At 38.9% G+C, this 14,577-nt stretch overlaps 1 protein-coding gene across 1 annotated transcript; it reads right to left on the reverse strand.

Moving 5' to 3' along the window:
* Window positions 1-7,348: 7,348 nt before the first annotated feature.
* C3H9orf40 (chromosome 3 C9orf40 homolog) lies at window positions 7,349-14,352 on the reverse strand. The gene is made up of 2 exons (XM_050944245.1): window positions 13,909-14,352; window positions 7,349-8,731 (listed from the first exon to the last, which is right to left on the reverse strand). The coding sequence occupies exons 1-2, from the start codon at window positions 14,287-14,289 to the stop codon at window positions 8,573-8,575; spliced, it is 540 nt and encodes a 179-aa protein (XP_050800202.1). The 5' UTR covers window positions 14,290-14,352; the 3' UTR covers window positions 7,349-8,572.
* Window positions 14,353-14,577: the final 225 nt, after the last annotated feature.

Below are 14,577 nucleotides of genomic sequence, written 5' to 3' on the forward strand. Positions count from 1 at the left end.
AAGAGGACAAACTTGGAGGCACCTTTAACTCTTGAACACACAGGCACAACCACCTTGGTCCCACCAGCTGGGTTCTGCATTGAGCCTAATTCAGTTAGACCCAAAAAACAAATAATTCAGTCCTTCAAGCACCTGTGTGTAAATTTTCTCATCTGAGTAATCCCACTGATTTAAATAGGATGATTTATGTGTTAAGTACACACACATTTGAAGGATCTGGGCCTTAGTAAAGTGAAACATTTTTCTGGTCACAGATATTGGTGTAGGAATATTACAGGTTGAGAATGGGAGGATGGTAGCTATACATACTACATATTTCTACAGTGGATAGACCATTTGTTATGAGCAATCCATCCATGTTTTAAAACTGTAAAAACTGAAGTTTAACATTTAGAACTTTGCTTTCTGCAACTATCCTTTCTGTAATAAACAAACAGTACTAGTACCTCTCCATGGTTCTGATCCTGCAAACCTATGCTCATGGGAAAGAATAGTCCTTACTCACAGGAGGAAGAGTTTGCAAGATCAAACTTCATGAGATGGGACAGTGTACAGCTTCAAGGGTTCCTCCTAGTACCTAGGTTTCTTGTAGGATCAAGTCCATATTCCTTGAATAGTTGAAGTGCAACTATATACAAAGAGAGCTGAAGTGTGGACATAAATATGTTATTATTGGAAAATCTTATCATGCCCTCCAGAGTCTGCAAGTTCAAGTCCCTGCTGAGTGGAGAGCAAAATGGTCTCTTTTAAAGTAATGAGATGTCATATTAATTGTGTTGTACCTGTTGTCTATGGTTATATTGTAACAATTAATTGCTAGTTCTGAGTGGCACAGAAATATTTGGTTTTAGTAACTGTGGCACATCCGTAACACAAAAATGAACTTTAAGGTGTATCAAGGATAGATACAAAATACAAAGAATCAATGTAATGGGAAATCATTTAATTTTGGTTAAAACTGTCTAGAACAGAAAAAGATACATCAAAAACCAGGAAAAACACTACAACCCCCCAAAATTCAATATTCTCATCAATATTTTACAAGCAATTTAGAGCCTGATCCTGAGATAATGAGCGAACAAGCTATTATATTCTTATGTATTTACTCTTTATTATTAAGGTGCTCAGTTACTACAATCGTGGGTGTCTCATAAAAACTTAGATAAATTAGCAGACAGATGGATCAATCACTTCATTTTTGAGAATGCTATTTAAGTTTTTCTGATCTTAGGAACATATTAAATCATTGAATGAAATCCTAGCCCCACAAAAATAAACTGGAGCTTTGACACTGATTTATATGAGGCCAGGATTTAACCCATTGTATACTCTTTTTAATTCATTATCTGTTGAAACATTGCTGTTTTGCTGAGTGATGCGTTTCTTTTTTCCAGTTTTATAGAATTTGTAACACACTGCAGGCGAAATTCTGCTCTCTGCTGTGCAAATGGTGCTCCCATGAACAGGTCAAAGGGAGTCACATACTTGCATATTAATTGTGTATGTGAATACAGGTATTGACTTCTAGTAGTATGTGTGTTTTGATTCTCTAAGGTGAGCTGAAAAGCTATTTTTATAAATAAATTACTTAAGTCCCCAAATAAATACAAAATATGTATAGATGTGGAGAGTACAAATAAACATACTTTTTAAATAATTGGAAATGATTGTCTCCTTGATTACTTATCTGCTGAGTCCTAAGGGCTTAATCCTGCAAATGCTTACTACTAAACTTAGTGTTTAATACTGTGGATGGCCCTATTGACGTCACCATTTTAGTGTCTAAGTCTCATGGCAATAAAGTACTACTCTTTTAATGTCTGCAGGATTTAGCTCTAAATTAGAATACTGTATTTCCCCTGCAAAAACAAATGCTCTTTCTATCTCTTATAATAGAACAATACAGAAGAAACAAAGACCTTGAAAATCAGGTCTTGAAAGGCAAAATGTTTCTTATTTTTATTCGTGGGGAATCTGAATGCATATATTCACACATAAAAGGGGAAACCCAAAAAACCCTACTACATAAAATAAGATTGACAGTAGATATCAGTAACTGAAGGGGAAAAAAAAAAAAAAAACAACCAACCCACCCAAACCACCACCTCCTCATACTAAAGAATGATAATGCACAGTTAAGGCATCAAAGAAATCTTAACCTTACCTTGTAGTTACACCATGCAATCATATTGCTTGTGATTAAGGCATTTTAGTATTTGGGTTCCAGTTCAAGCTGATTTTTTAAAGTCACTTCAGTTTGGATATTATTCATTTTAAGAGGTTTTATTTGGGGGGTGGGGGAGTTTGCACTGCCCCCTGCCCCTCGCCTTCAGGGTGTCACTATAGAGTGCAACTGAGAGCACAATTTGGCTGTCAACACTGAATGACTTTGATGCACCTGATTATAAGAAAAAAGCTATATATTTTCCTCCTTCATGCCATGTATTCCTTCTTAAATTGCTTGTTTACTACAAGGAAGTACAAAGTTTTATCTGAAGCATAGTGCTCCACCATTTAACCATAGAAGGTTTTCCATCATTCATAAAAATGAATACTTAAAAAGCACATTAATAACTCTCTAATATGAGCATAGTAGCAAGATTTTATGATACTCTCTGGTCAAAATATACTGTGATTGACAACCGACAATTGTAAAACTGTGCAGCATTTAGTCTATATCTCTTATTTATCAAATTAATGTGTACAGCATTTATAAAATTAGAAGCAAAAATTATCTGTTTGAGATCCGAAGAAGAAAAAGGAGAGGAAACAAACAAAAAAATTACAGAATCTGGAATATAAAAGATCACAAAGGAAATCAACTCTGCACTTTCCCTTTATAAAGAAACAGGAGGTTTGACACTTAAGGTTTGATCCTGAGAGACTACATTATATATGTTTCAATGTAATTAGAAGCATATTATGCATTATTCCAAACAAGGGCATTATAAAACTTAGCTGTGTGTGGCGTCATACATTGTGTAAAAGTTCATGTCTGTGGTCCTATATACAGAAAACAGAGATAACTAACATTTTCCTTCAAGTTTTCATTGAGGCCACTACAACTTTTTCTTTTAATTTCTTCTTCACAGCCTCGTATTTCTCATGCAGTTTTGTTTCCACGATATTCAAATCAGATCCCTAAAAAATTCTGTCATCATAGAACAAAGAAAAAGAGGTGCAGTACTTCACAAGTCCGTTCCCACTTTCATCAGTTCATTCCAAGAAAATCCAAAGACAATCTGTCCGATTGCCCATACAGTCAACTATGAAATGATATTATCAGAAAACAACTTTCCAGTTTTTCAGATGCTAGCAATAAATAGCATTAAGGAACTCTTTTTACTTCAGACAAAACCAGTCCATAACACTCTGGAGCGATTTGCATGGTTTTAATATAGGAAGAATGGTTTTAAGTACATTTGTTCAATGATATTGGATACCATTTCATGGCACAAAAGTGCTCAAATTACCTTCATATTAAACAGAAGAGTTCACTTAAAGAGAAACACTGATGATTAAAAACTGCATTGCTTACTGTATTGAAATCAAATCCCATAATAAAATATGCAGTTTAAATTCAAGAACATTTTAATGAAGCAAACATATTCTTGTTTTCACTAGTTACTGAAAAGAATCATAAATTAAAACTTTAAGAATACATTAGAAATTTCATCATACATTTCAAATGCCTGTTATATACAAATTCTTAAATATTGCACCTAACAATAACTCTCGTTCTTACGAGTTAACATACTTACCTTCTTCATCCCTATGACTAATGAATAAACTTCATGTAGCCTTCAGTCATTGAATTTAGACTGAAGTTTCCATCCACCACACAATCAGATAAAGCTTGCTTTGCAACTGCAGCTAATGGAAACAGTGCTAAGAAACAATTACTACAAATTTCCATGTGCTTAAATTGAAAAGCTTTGAGAGAGAGAAACAGGGTGATGGACTCTGAAAACTCTGGTGAAATGTTTTTACTGTAATAAAATTGAAGAGCTTGTGTTACCTTGTAATCAGGAACTTGTGCCTTGATCTGCCTTCAGTTGTGAATTACAGTAAAGAAATGATTAACATTCACAATGTCACTTGCTTGAATTTTCAGCAATAGTTCAGGATAACATTCCAATGAAAACAAAATATTCTGTTTTACAATATTGTGTATGCACACTGCCACCTACAGTGTCAAGGTTATAACTGAATGCTCTGAAATAATTAACCCAGTCAAATGTCCAGGTTGGTCTAAAAGTTATTTAACATCATAAGAACAGCCATACTGGGTCAGACCAAAGGTACATCTAGCCCAGTATCCTGTCTTCAGACAGTGGCCAATGCCAGGTGCCCCAGAGGAGATGAACAGAACAGGTAATCATCAAGTGATCCATCCCATCACCAATTCCAGAGGCTAGAGACACCATCCCTGCCCATCCTGGCTAATAGCCATTGATGGACCTATCCTTCATGAACATATTTAGTTCTTTTTTGAACTGTTATAGTCTTGGCCTTCACAACATCCTCTGGCAAAGAGTTCCATAGGTTGACTATGCGTTGTGTGAAAAAAAAATTACTTCCTTTTGTTTTAATCCTGCTGCCTATTAATTTCATGTGATGACCTCCTACATTGTGTGTTAAGGAGTAAATAACACTTCCTTATTTACTTTCTCCACATCTGTAATGATTTTTTAGACCTCTATTATATCCCCTACTTAGTCCTCTTTTTCAAGCTGAAAAGTCCCCGTCTTATTAATCTCTCCTCATGCGACAGCCATTCCATAACCCTAATCATTTTTGTTGCCCTCTTCTGAATCTTTTCCAATTCCAATATATCTTTTTTGAGATGGGGTGATCATATCTGCCACTCAAGATGTGGGCGTACCGTGGATTTATATAAAGGCAATATGATATTGTCTTATTATCAATCCCTTTCTTTACAGGATTCTCAAGTTTCTGTCTGCTTTTTTGACTGCCACTACTCACTGAGTGATGTTTGCAGAGAACTATCCACAATGACTCCAAGATCTCTTTCTTGAGTGGCAACAGCTAATTTAGACCCCATCATTTTATATGTATAGTTGGGATTATGTTTTTCAATGTGCATTACTTTGCATTTATCAACATTGAATTTTATCTGCCATTTTGTTGGCCACTGACCCAGTTTTGAGAGAGCCTTTTGTAGCTCTTCGAGACTGCCTGGGAGTTCACTATCTTTAAGTATCAGAGGGGTAGCCGTGTTAGTCTGAATCTGTAAAAGCAGCAAAGAGTCCTGTTGCACCTTATAAACTAATAGACGTATTGGAGCATGAACTTTCGTGGGACAAAGTGGGTATTCACCCACGAAAGCTCATGCTCCAATATGTCCATTAGTCTCTTTGCTGCTTTTATCTTAAGTAGTTTTGTATCATCTGCAAATTTTGCTCCCTCACGGTTTACCCTTTTTTCCAGATCATTTATGAATGTTAAATAGGACTGAGCCCAGTAGAGACCCCTGGGGGACACCAGCATCATCTAAGGAACACAAGAATTGCTTTGTCACACCAGCAGTCCATCCAATCTAATATTGTCTCTAACTATGTCATACCAGATGCTTCAAGAAAACATGCAAGAATTATGCTAGGGGCATGATAGCCCATAAGCGTCTTCCTGCAACCTCTTCCCCTACGAACTCACCCCAGGAATCTTCTATGTGCTTTACTCCTGGGGGAATTCTGCACCAAAATTAAAAGTTCTGTGCACAGCCTTTTGAGCTGGCTGAAGAAATATCTGAGCCATTAGTGATTATCTTTGAAATGTCATGGAACACGGGAGAGATTCCAGAGAACTGGAAAAGGGCAAATATAGTGCCCACGTATTTAGAAAGAAAGAAAGATGGACAACCCAGAGAATTACAGACTAGCCAGCTTAAATTCAGAATCTGGAAAGATAATGGAGAAAATAATCACGCAATCAATTTATAAACACCTAGAAGATAAGTAACAAGTCAGCATGGGTTTATCAAGAACAAATTGTGCCAAACCAATCTAATAGCTTTCTTTGATAGGGTAACAAGCCTTGGGGGTAGGGTGGAAGTGGTGTATCTTTACTTTAGTAAGGCTTTTGATACTGTTGCGCATGCCCTTTGTGTAAAAAACCTCCTTCACCAACTAGACACTTAAATTAGTGTTGTGCCCAAAAGCCATTAAGGGGTGTGATTTGTGTTCTAATCTTGAGAATGAGAACAGTTCTGAGTCTTGTACTAAAGAATACATGACCTAGGAGTGAGAATCCTGCACAGATGATATATAGAAAACAATGATGTACTAGTAACCAAATTTGCCTTTTCAGCATATGCAGTGTAAGATGTTTAATTTCACACACACTTTTTTTTAAATTCTCTATTCTTCTGCCTCACATTTTCTTACCTGGAATTTTGAAGGTAACTGAGGCACCTTTTGAAACAGTAATTGGGTCTAGTCAGTGTTTGGTTCAATAGGTTGCTAAATAACTGGGTAGTGGAGTATGACTGTAACCTTTGTTAATGTGCATGTTATTTATGTTTTACAAAAACACTGCCAGAAATATGGTCAGCTTAAAATATCAAATTAAAAATAATTTTAGGTACTATGCTTGCACCTGACTCCCTTAATAGTTTGTGATTTTATATTATTTTCCTATTTTAAAAAATGATTTTTCTACTTTGTTGTTGTATAAATAACCCACAAGAACTTATGGAAATAGGGGGACTCACCACACACAAAGATGTCATCAAATCACAAAAAGAAAAAAGAAAGAAAAATCTTATTTTCTACTAACTTCTTTCAGTTATAGTAAACATAGGTGTTATTGAAAAGTACATAATTTTTTAAAAAAATTATGCACAAGTGATTTTTAAAAAAAGTTGACTGTGTCCCTTTAAATCCAAGATGCTGTAAAACAAATAAAAATTGAACAGTCAAAACAAAAAATGAAAGCTTTAAAAATGGACCGTGATATAGTAGCAATGATTAGAGCATTAACTACACCTCTGGAAATGTAGGATCACATACAAATTAAAATGAAATTCATTTTGTTTTGCTGTAGTGCAACTGAGGTCTAGTCAAATAAAAACACCAATACAACCTGACAAATATCCAGCAATACTGGCCACTTGAGTTCAATAAGTCTATTTAGAGGAACACAGCAAAGGGGAACATTGAGGAGAGAACGAGGATACACTGAAGCAGCATGGTAAGGAAGATTTAAAGCAAAAGCTTCATACTATGCCCAGGTCTAGCCCCTTTCTTCACCTCTGTGCGCACCACAAAAAATGAATTCAAGCTGCACACAGTGTAAAGACTGAAGACAAAGTACAAACACTCAAAAGGATTTTCCAAATGTTTACTAAGTAGGCAATCCAACTTAGTACTGTAAACAAACATATCCAAGCAATAACAAATTACAATTATGTAAATAACATTCTGAAGACAGAAGAAAAGTTGGGTAGTTTAAATATAGTACAAAAATGCTGAAATCTACATTGAAAACTTTATTATTTTTAACAAAATAAGTTTTTTAAAAATTTATCAAAAACTTTCTCAAAGCAGATATGATACCAACAAAAATATCTCGTTTCCACCATACTTGGAGACAAATCACATGGAAATCAAAGTTCACTGATAAGACATCTAATTTCAGCCAATTATTACCGACAAGAGCTCTAATGTCCCAATCCTGCAGCAGCACATTAACTCAATGGAACTATATAGGTGTGAAAAGTTATGTATGTGCTCAAGTCTTTGCAGGCCCAGGACCTAAATCACTCAACCCTGAAAACATGCCTAATCATTTCACACTGCTCTTCTTGTCAGCTTTGTACATCTCAGGCAGTTCAACTCCACAAAATGTTCTAAACCCAATGACACAAATAACGGGAATAGCACTAACTTGAGCATGTGAAAAAGAAAACAAAATACCCATCAGCCACCCACTGCTTCGAGTTATCACTAGAGAGAAGGTGAAGTAACTTAGGGCAGCTCTGAGCAGAAAAGAATATCCCACCATAGTCATTTCTGGTTTGCACAGAAATCTGATTGATTGTTTTTGTTCAATATCTAAAGCAAAAACATCAGAAAAGATTGTAAAGGTGGCTGTTTTGGTGTAGTTTTTTAAATAAGTGCATGGTATAAAAGTCTCACTTTTATGTATGTTAACTACATCCTTTCTGTTCACGGCAGGAGGAATGTTTTGGCATTTGTCTTCAACAGGTAATGCTCCAAGCTATTCATTTTGCTGGCTCTGAAAGTCCAGAAATAAATTCTGATTTTCTACAAATTGTTACAAATCCATGTTTTCAAATATTTCTGCCAGTCCTGCATCAGTAGCCTTCTCTTCATTGTATAGATAAATTCACCTTTCCAGTTTATTGGCAAGTGTCCAACAATGACCCTTCAATGTAAACAAACCCATCCTTACTTGTGCAGATTGACAAAAGTATAAAATTCTTTTTTCAAAATGTCAGAAACATACTTATTGTTCCAAAGTAGTAAAAACCTGAACACAGACAGAAACAAGCCTCCTCAAAATAGATTTGCTACAAGGAATTAATTACTCAGGTCTCCATTTCAGTCTCTATGATTTCAGTCCTGGAAGTAGTTCTTGCATCTGTCATGTTCTTCCCATCTAAGTCCAGAATGACAGACAGATCAATAACAGGTAATGGTGCTCTCCAGTACTGGAATGAGTTGTATTGCCAAAATTCTTCCTTATGCTTTAGAAATAAAACACAATGTGTTAATGTATGGCACTGCAGTAGAAAGAAGAGAATAACCCCCTTTGCAAAAGAAACTGAATCAAGAGAGATTTCCCAGATGGTTTTAGGGTTATATATTTTACTTTCTTAAATGTTTTAAATGTAATACATTAAAAAATAACAGACAATCCTAATCAAATAATTTGCTTCTGTTTTTGGCATAATTTAAATATTTTTGCAGAGGACTACTGTATTGTCTTTGAGTACCTTGTGTACAATCACGTCTACTGCAGCTCAGTTCGAAATACACGAACGCTACAGACAATATCAAAGTCTGAGACTCATGAGAGTTTCTTAGCTTAAGGAACATTCAAGAACATTTCCATAAGTCAGGGGTGGGCAAACTATGGCCTGCGAGCTGTATCTGGCCTCTCAGGGCTTTGGATCTAGCCCCTCAGGATTGGCACCCCGCGCCGCTCCTGGAACTGGCCGGCACCACATCCCTGTGGCCCCTGGGGAAGGGATTAGGGGCTCTGCGCACTGCCCTCATCTGTGGGTTCCACACCCAAAGCTCCCATTGGCCACGGTTCCCTGTTCCCGGCCCATGGAAGCTTTGGGTGTGGAACCCACAGGTGAGGGCAGCGTGCAGAGCCCTCTGCCCTCCCCGAGGGGCCACAGGGAGGTGGTGCCGGCTACTGCCAGCCTGGAGCTGCTCCAGGTAAGTAGGGCCGGGCCCCACACCTCTCCTGCACCCCAATCCCCTGCCCTGAGCCTCCAACCCCCAGCCCCCTTCCAGACACCACACCTCTCCCTGCACCCCAACCCTCTTCCCTGAGCCCCTTCCTGCACATCTCACCCCCTCTCACACCCTGTACTCCCTACATTCATAGCTCTGCATGCAATTTCCTCACCCAGATATGGCTCTTGGGCCAAAAAGTTTGCTCACTCCTGCCGTAAGTGTTATCAGTTATGAGAATCATAAGTATTTCCCCAGTAGAGAACTGAATGCATCTATGGTAGATATATTTAAAGAATGGTGGCTACAGTGAAAGCAATATATTAGAAAAGATTTCTGTTCATTTTTTCTTTCTATATCTACATATATGCAAATACAAACAAAGCAATGTTAATAAAGCATTTTCACCAGGGTCTATGATAAGCAGTGCAGATGACACTGATAAGACTGGAACAAATTCATTACTGATTTACTCTACAGACAGATTTGTTACAAAACTGTTTCTTCCCTTTCTGCTAGCAAATCTGCTATCTGTTTTTAGCCAGAGATTATTACTCAAATCAGCAGCATTAAAGTTAATGGAGTGAGACACTCCAAGCAAAGACTGTTTCTGTTGAAGAAACACAGACCATAAAAAGGGAACATAAGTAAACCTCCAAGTCATCCATTGTGGAATATATAAAATATCTGTTATGTATAAAAGTTGTTCCTCCAGACTCATGATTCCTTCCTAAACTAAGGGACTAAGCAAAAACAATTACTCCTGTCACAACTTAAAATGACATGTATTTCTGTATAATTTTGTTTTACTGTATTGTTTCTAATACTCAGAATCTTGAAACAATTCTTTCCATTTCTAATGGAGTCTGAAATAAATATGGTATTTCTAACTACTGAAATGGCAACATTCAGTGTAGACGTGGCTTTTAAAATAACAATATTTTGCACCCTCTGCTGGCTCCGCAGTAGAAGAGAACAAAATGTGATCAAATAATAACATGGAATTATCAGGCAGTCATTTGGTGTCATAATATTAAGTGTTTGAACTCAACATGCAGTTTTTATGACGATCTCTAGCCATTCTGCAAAGCCTACGTTCTCATACAAGAGCACTTTATCATCATCATCATCATCATTTATTATTTGTATTATCATAGTGCCCAGGAACTCTAGTCAAGGACCAGAACACCATTATGCTAGGCACTTTACTGCTTACTATCACAAACTGTGTTTTTCATTTATACAAGTTCTTTGGAAACAGACTAAAACAGCATAGTATGCCCATAAGCTAGATGTCCGCGCCACAAGCAGTAGGAGAACGTAGTGCCATACAGACAGAAGAGCTATTTACATTTTAATTGAAATAAAAACAAAAAATTTAATTTATAATATAGAGGACTGCAGGCATAAAAATCCTTCAAATTTAAATTTTTATATTGCATAGTATCAATGATGCAAATAAAAAGTAACGATTTACATTGTCAAAGCTTACACAGGCTTCAAACAAGTTAGGGTATGATTGTGCTAGGAATTGTACAACCATATAGCAGACAATCCCTGCTCCCAAGTGGTTACATTATAGGGCCCCAATGAAAAGAAGTCACATGCTTAATTTGATATGGGAGCACTCATGTGCTTAACTTTAAGCATGTGTGTAAGTTGTTGTAGGATCAGGACCTCAGCTTATTTATCTAAAGGAAAAAATAAACATAACAAAGAGAAAGACTCTTTGTATCATGCACAACCTACACTGCCAAAGAAAGGATAACTTCAGACCACAAAAGATCGCTGCATGTGCCAAATACTAGCAAAATGAATGTGTAGAAAAAGGTCAGATCTTTTGTATAACTGTGGAATATTTTCAAAACAGGGCTTCGAAAATCTACTTGTCGAGGGTAAGTGGAAAGCCTAAAGGCCATAAACCATCAATTTCTGTAGAATTTAATCTTTGGTTTTAGAAGACTGATTTTTCTAACTCTACTGGTACAAAGATAAACTCCCATATGTGACAAACTATGCTGTCTTCTTGAGTGTGCAAAAAGTCAGGTCTAGGACAAATGCAGTTATTCACAGCTTTGTTTTGCTACTATTAATGACATCTATAGGAAGCAATACAATTATGAATAATGTCAAATTTCATTATGCTGCTGTTTGGGAGAGCTACGAGCAGTAGAAACCTCAATGCTGGAGTTATCTGTGTGCCGGACCCCAAATAAACACATTAGAGGGGTAAAGTAACCAAGTAGCTCTGTTATCAGAAAACTCCACCTCTTCAGGAGTGTGTACGTCTGATCAATTTGAAGCCAGATGACATAAAAAAGAAGCACCCTAACAGAGTTTATAGAAACTAGTAAATTTGTCAAGACTTATTTGTCAACATATAGCCCAAAAGATGGTTTAAAAACAGAAATTTACAAATCTTTATAAAATCTTTCTGCAGAATTTTCAGTAAGTCATATCTGTCTCTTTAGTAAGACTGAACAAGGTATGTTTACAGTCTTCTATACAAGAAAAAAGGTTTACATAATTACAATCAGAAATTACAATTACTCTGACTTAAGGTAAAAACAAAGATAAATAATGAACTCAAGATTTCCAATACAAATCCTTAAACCAACTTGTGCTACCAAAATACTCAGTGGAGGAAGGAGTCTGTCTTTTCTCCTTCCAGAGATATGTTCTTGTATGAAGCCTGGCCTAGTATGGGTTTTCCATTGAATTGAAAAATCTTTCCTCACTTCATTTGTGGGATAATTCTACACATTTCATATGTACATTTCTGACCACGAGGGAAAGAAAGAGCAGGAGAAGATAACATGACACTGTATGTGGAAATCAGAAAGCCCAACACAGCTCTCAGTTGAACATAGTTATGTCTTCAAGGACCCAGATTTTTAAAAATGGGTACTTAAAACGGGTCTTAAGTCTATAATTAGCCCGATTTTCAAAAATATTAAGTCTCCAAGAACTCCCCGTTAATTTGGTCAAGGCTTCTATTTTCAGTTAAAACATCTAAATTGGCAAGGAGATGAACTAACAGATCCTTTCCACCCTCAGCTTCTGATTTATAATTGGGGAGGAGGTTTTACGGTTGTTTTATTTAGGAATTTCTTTCAGCAAAAGTTAACTGTTTTAGAACTCTTGCCTACTGTTGCCATTTAGTTTTATTTTTTAAATCTACATTTATTTTTCTGCCTTACCATAGGTTTAAAGATACGCAACAAGTTAGAAGTATGTACTTTCCCCCTACATTATAATATTGCATATAATGGACAGTATCACAGATCTGCAAATTGCACTTTTATCATAATAATAATTGAACTGATACTTATTTGTGACATCTTCCCACTGGACCTGTTGCTTCAAGTGGGTCAGTCTGGCAGCACTGCACAGAACAGCTGTGCCAGGGAAAAATTTCAGTGAAAAATTAGTCTCTGAGAAACCTCAACTCTTTGGATTTAGGAATCCAGAATGTTGTCAGCCATTAACATTGTATATCTTTAGGGCTCCTCTGCGTATTCCAATGTTGAAGAGAAGAGTCAAACTAAACTGTCATGCATTCAGGAAAAGTTGGGTTTTACCTTCTGCCTGGAGAATGAGTACAGAGAGGGAGAGTGGTGTTACAGATCCTTGCAGTGTCCCAGTGGGATGAAACACCCCCTGAAGGAGGCATGCGTAATCCATGGAAGACTCCATTTACAGGAGGCACAAGCTATACAGAAATCTTAGAAATACAAAGTAAGGTACCTCATCTAGTTAAAATTAGAGTGAAGTCTGTGCACTGTGTTAAACCAGTACATTTTGTGCAGGGGTGGTGGAACAATCTGTATAGTGAGGGGTGCTGAGAGCCCTTGAACCAAACTGTAAAACACTGTATACACATGCATGGAAACTACTGCAAGTCAGGGGGTGCTGGAGCATACCCTAGTTCCAGCACCTATGGCTTTGTGGTTAGAGACGGATTCAAATAACCTTTATGTATTGCTCAGCTGAAGAATCGCTTGTGTAGGAAAACACTAACTTGGTCCAGCTACAAAAGATGCTATGTTAAAAAGCAGAGATGGTAAGGCTCAACCTTCGAACACTATTTACACAGAGGCAGCTGGGAGGCCCGTTGTATCTGGACAGTGAACCACCAGCTGTTTCAAATAAACCCAACACCTGTTGGCCACACCCATTAATGGCACGTGCTTTGTGTGGCCACAGAAGAGAGTTTGGTGTGAAGGACACGCCGTGTTTTCTGCCCTGACTTTACCGGGCTTGTACTCATGCGGGAGACACCCCAAAGAGGAGCGGGGTGTGTCCGAGTCTCTCCCATCCCGGCTTTCCCCTCAGTGCGGGCAGCGCCTGGCACAGGGGCTCTGAGCCGCCGGAACCAAGCCCGGGCTGCAGGCTGGGACTCTCCCGAAGCCGTAACAGCCGCCCCCCCAATCAGCACGACGCCCCCGCCCCCCTTTACCTCATCGCTTCCCCGCTCTTCCCCCCGAGGATCCGGGCTTCGCGCCCCAAAGCCGATGCCGCCTGCCCGCATCGCCTGTTCCGCCCGCGGCCCTACGTCCCCCCCGCGCTGTTGCCGCATTGTCCCTCCCAGGCTGGCGGGGTCTCCGGACTCCTCCTCGGGCTCGTTGCCCTTGAGTCCAGGCCGCTTCCCCGGAGGCGCCTCGGCCTCCTCCAGTTTCCGCTTCTTGCCAGGGCCCCCAGGTACCGCGCGGGCGGGACTCCACGGCTCGGGGCCGTCCCGCGGCCGCTTCCCGGGCGCGCGGAGCAGCGCAGGCGGCTCGGGTAGGAAACGCTTCCAGGGCACGTGACACACTAGCGGCTCCGCGTGTCGCTTGGCCATCGGGGGCTGAGCGCGAACGGCTCTAGCACTGGAACCGCGCTACCTCTGTGACTCCCGCTGGCGCAAGCGCTTCTCTCCCAGCCGGCGGGGCGTGGCTAGGCGCGCATGCGGCTTACGGGACTTCTATCCTTCCCTCCCCTTCCGCGGCTCGCAGTGCCCGCTAGGGGGAGTGCGCATGCAGCCAGGTCGCTGGTGCGCAGTGCTGGGCCTGGCGCCGTCATGGCCGACAACTCCACGCCAATGCAGGGGCGAGACTAGACACTACCACGTGTTTTGGCTATTGCCGCG

Source organism: Gopherus flavomarginatus, chromosome 3 (assembly GCF_025201925.1).
Source record: "Gopherus flavomarginatus isolate rGopFla2 chromosome 3, rGopFla2.mat.asm, whole genome shotgun sequence".
Classification (NCBI taxonomy): Eukaryota; Metazoa; Chordata; order Testudines; family Testudinidae; genus Gopherus; species Gopherus flavomarginatus.

What these genes read in the sequence shown, in the direction of transcription:
- C3H9orf40 (XM_050944245.1), bottom strand. Translation starts at nt 14,289, where the DNA reads ATGGCCAAGCGACACGCGGAGCCGCTAGTGTGTCACGTGCCCTGGAAG. An exon ending in AAGAGCGGGGAAGCGATGAG is followed by an intron (nt 8,732 to 13,908) that starts GTAAAGGGGGGC and finishes TTATTTCTAAAG; the next exon opens with CATAAGGAAGAATTTTGGCA.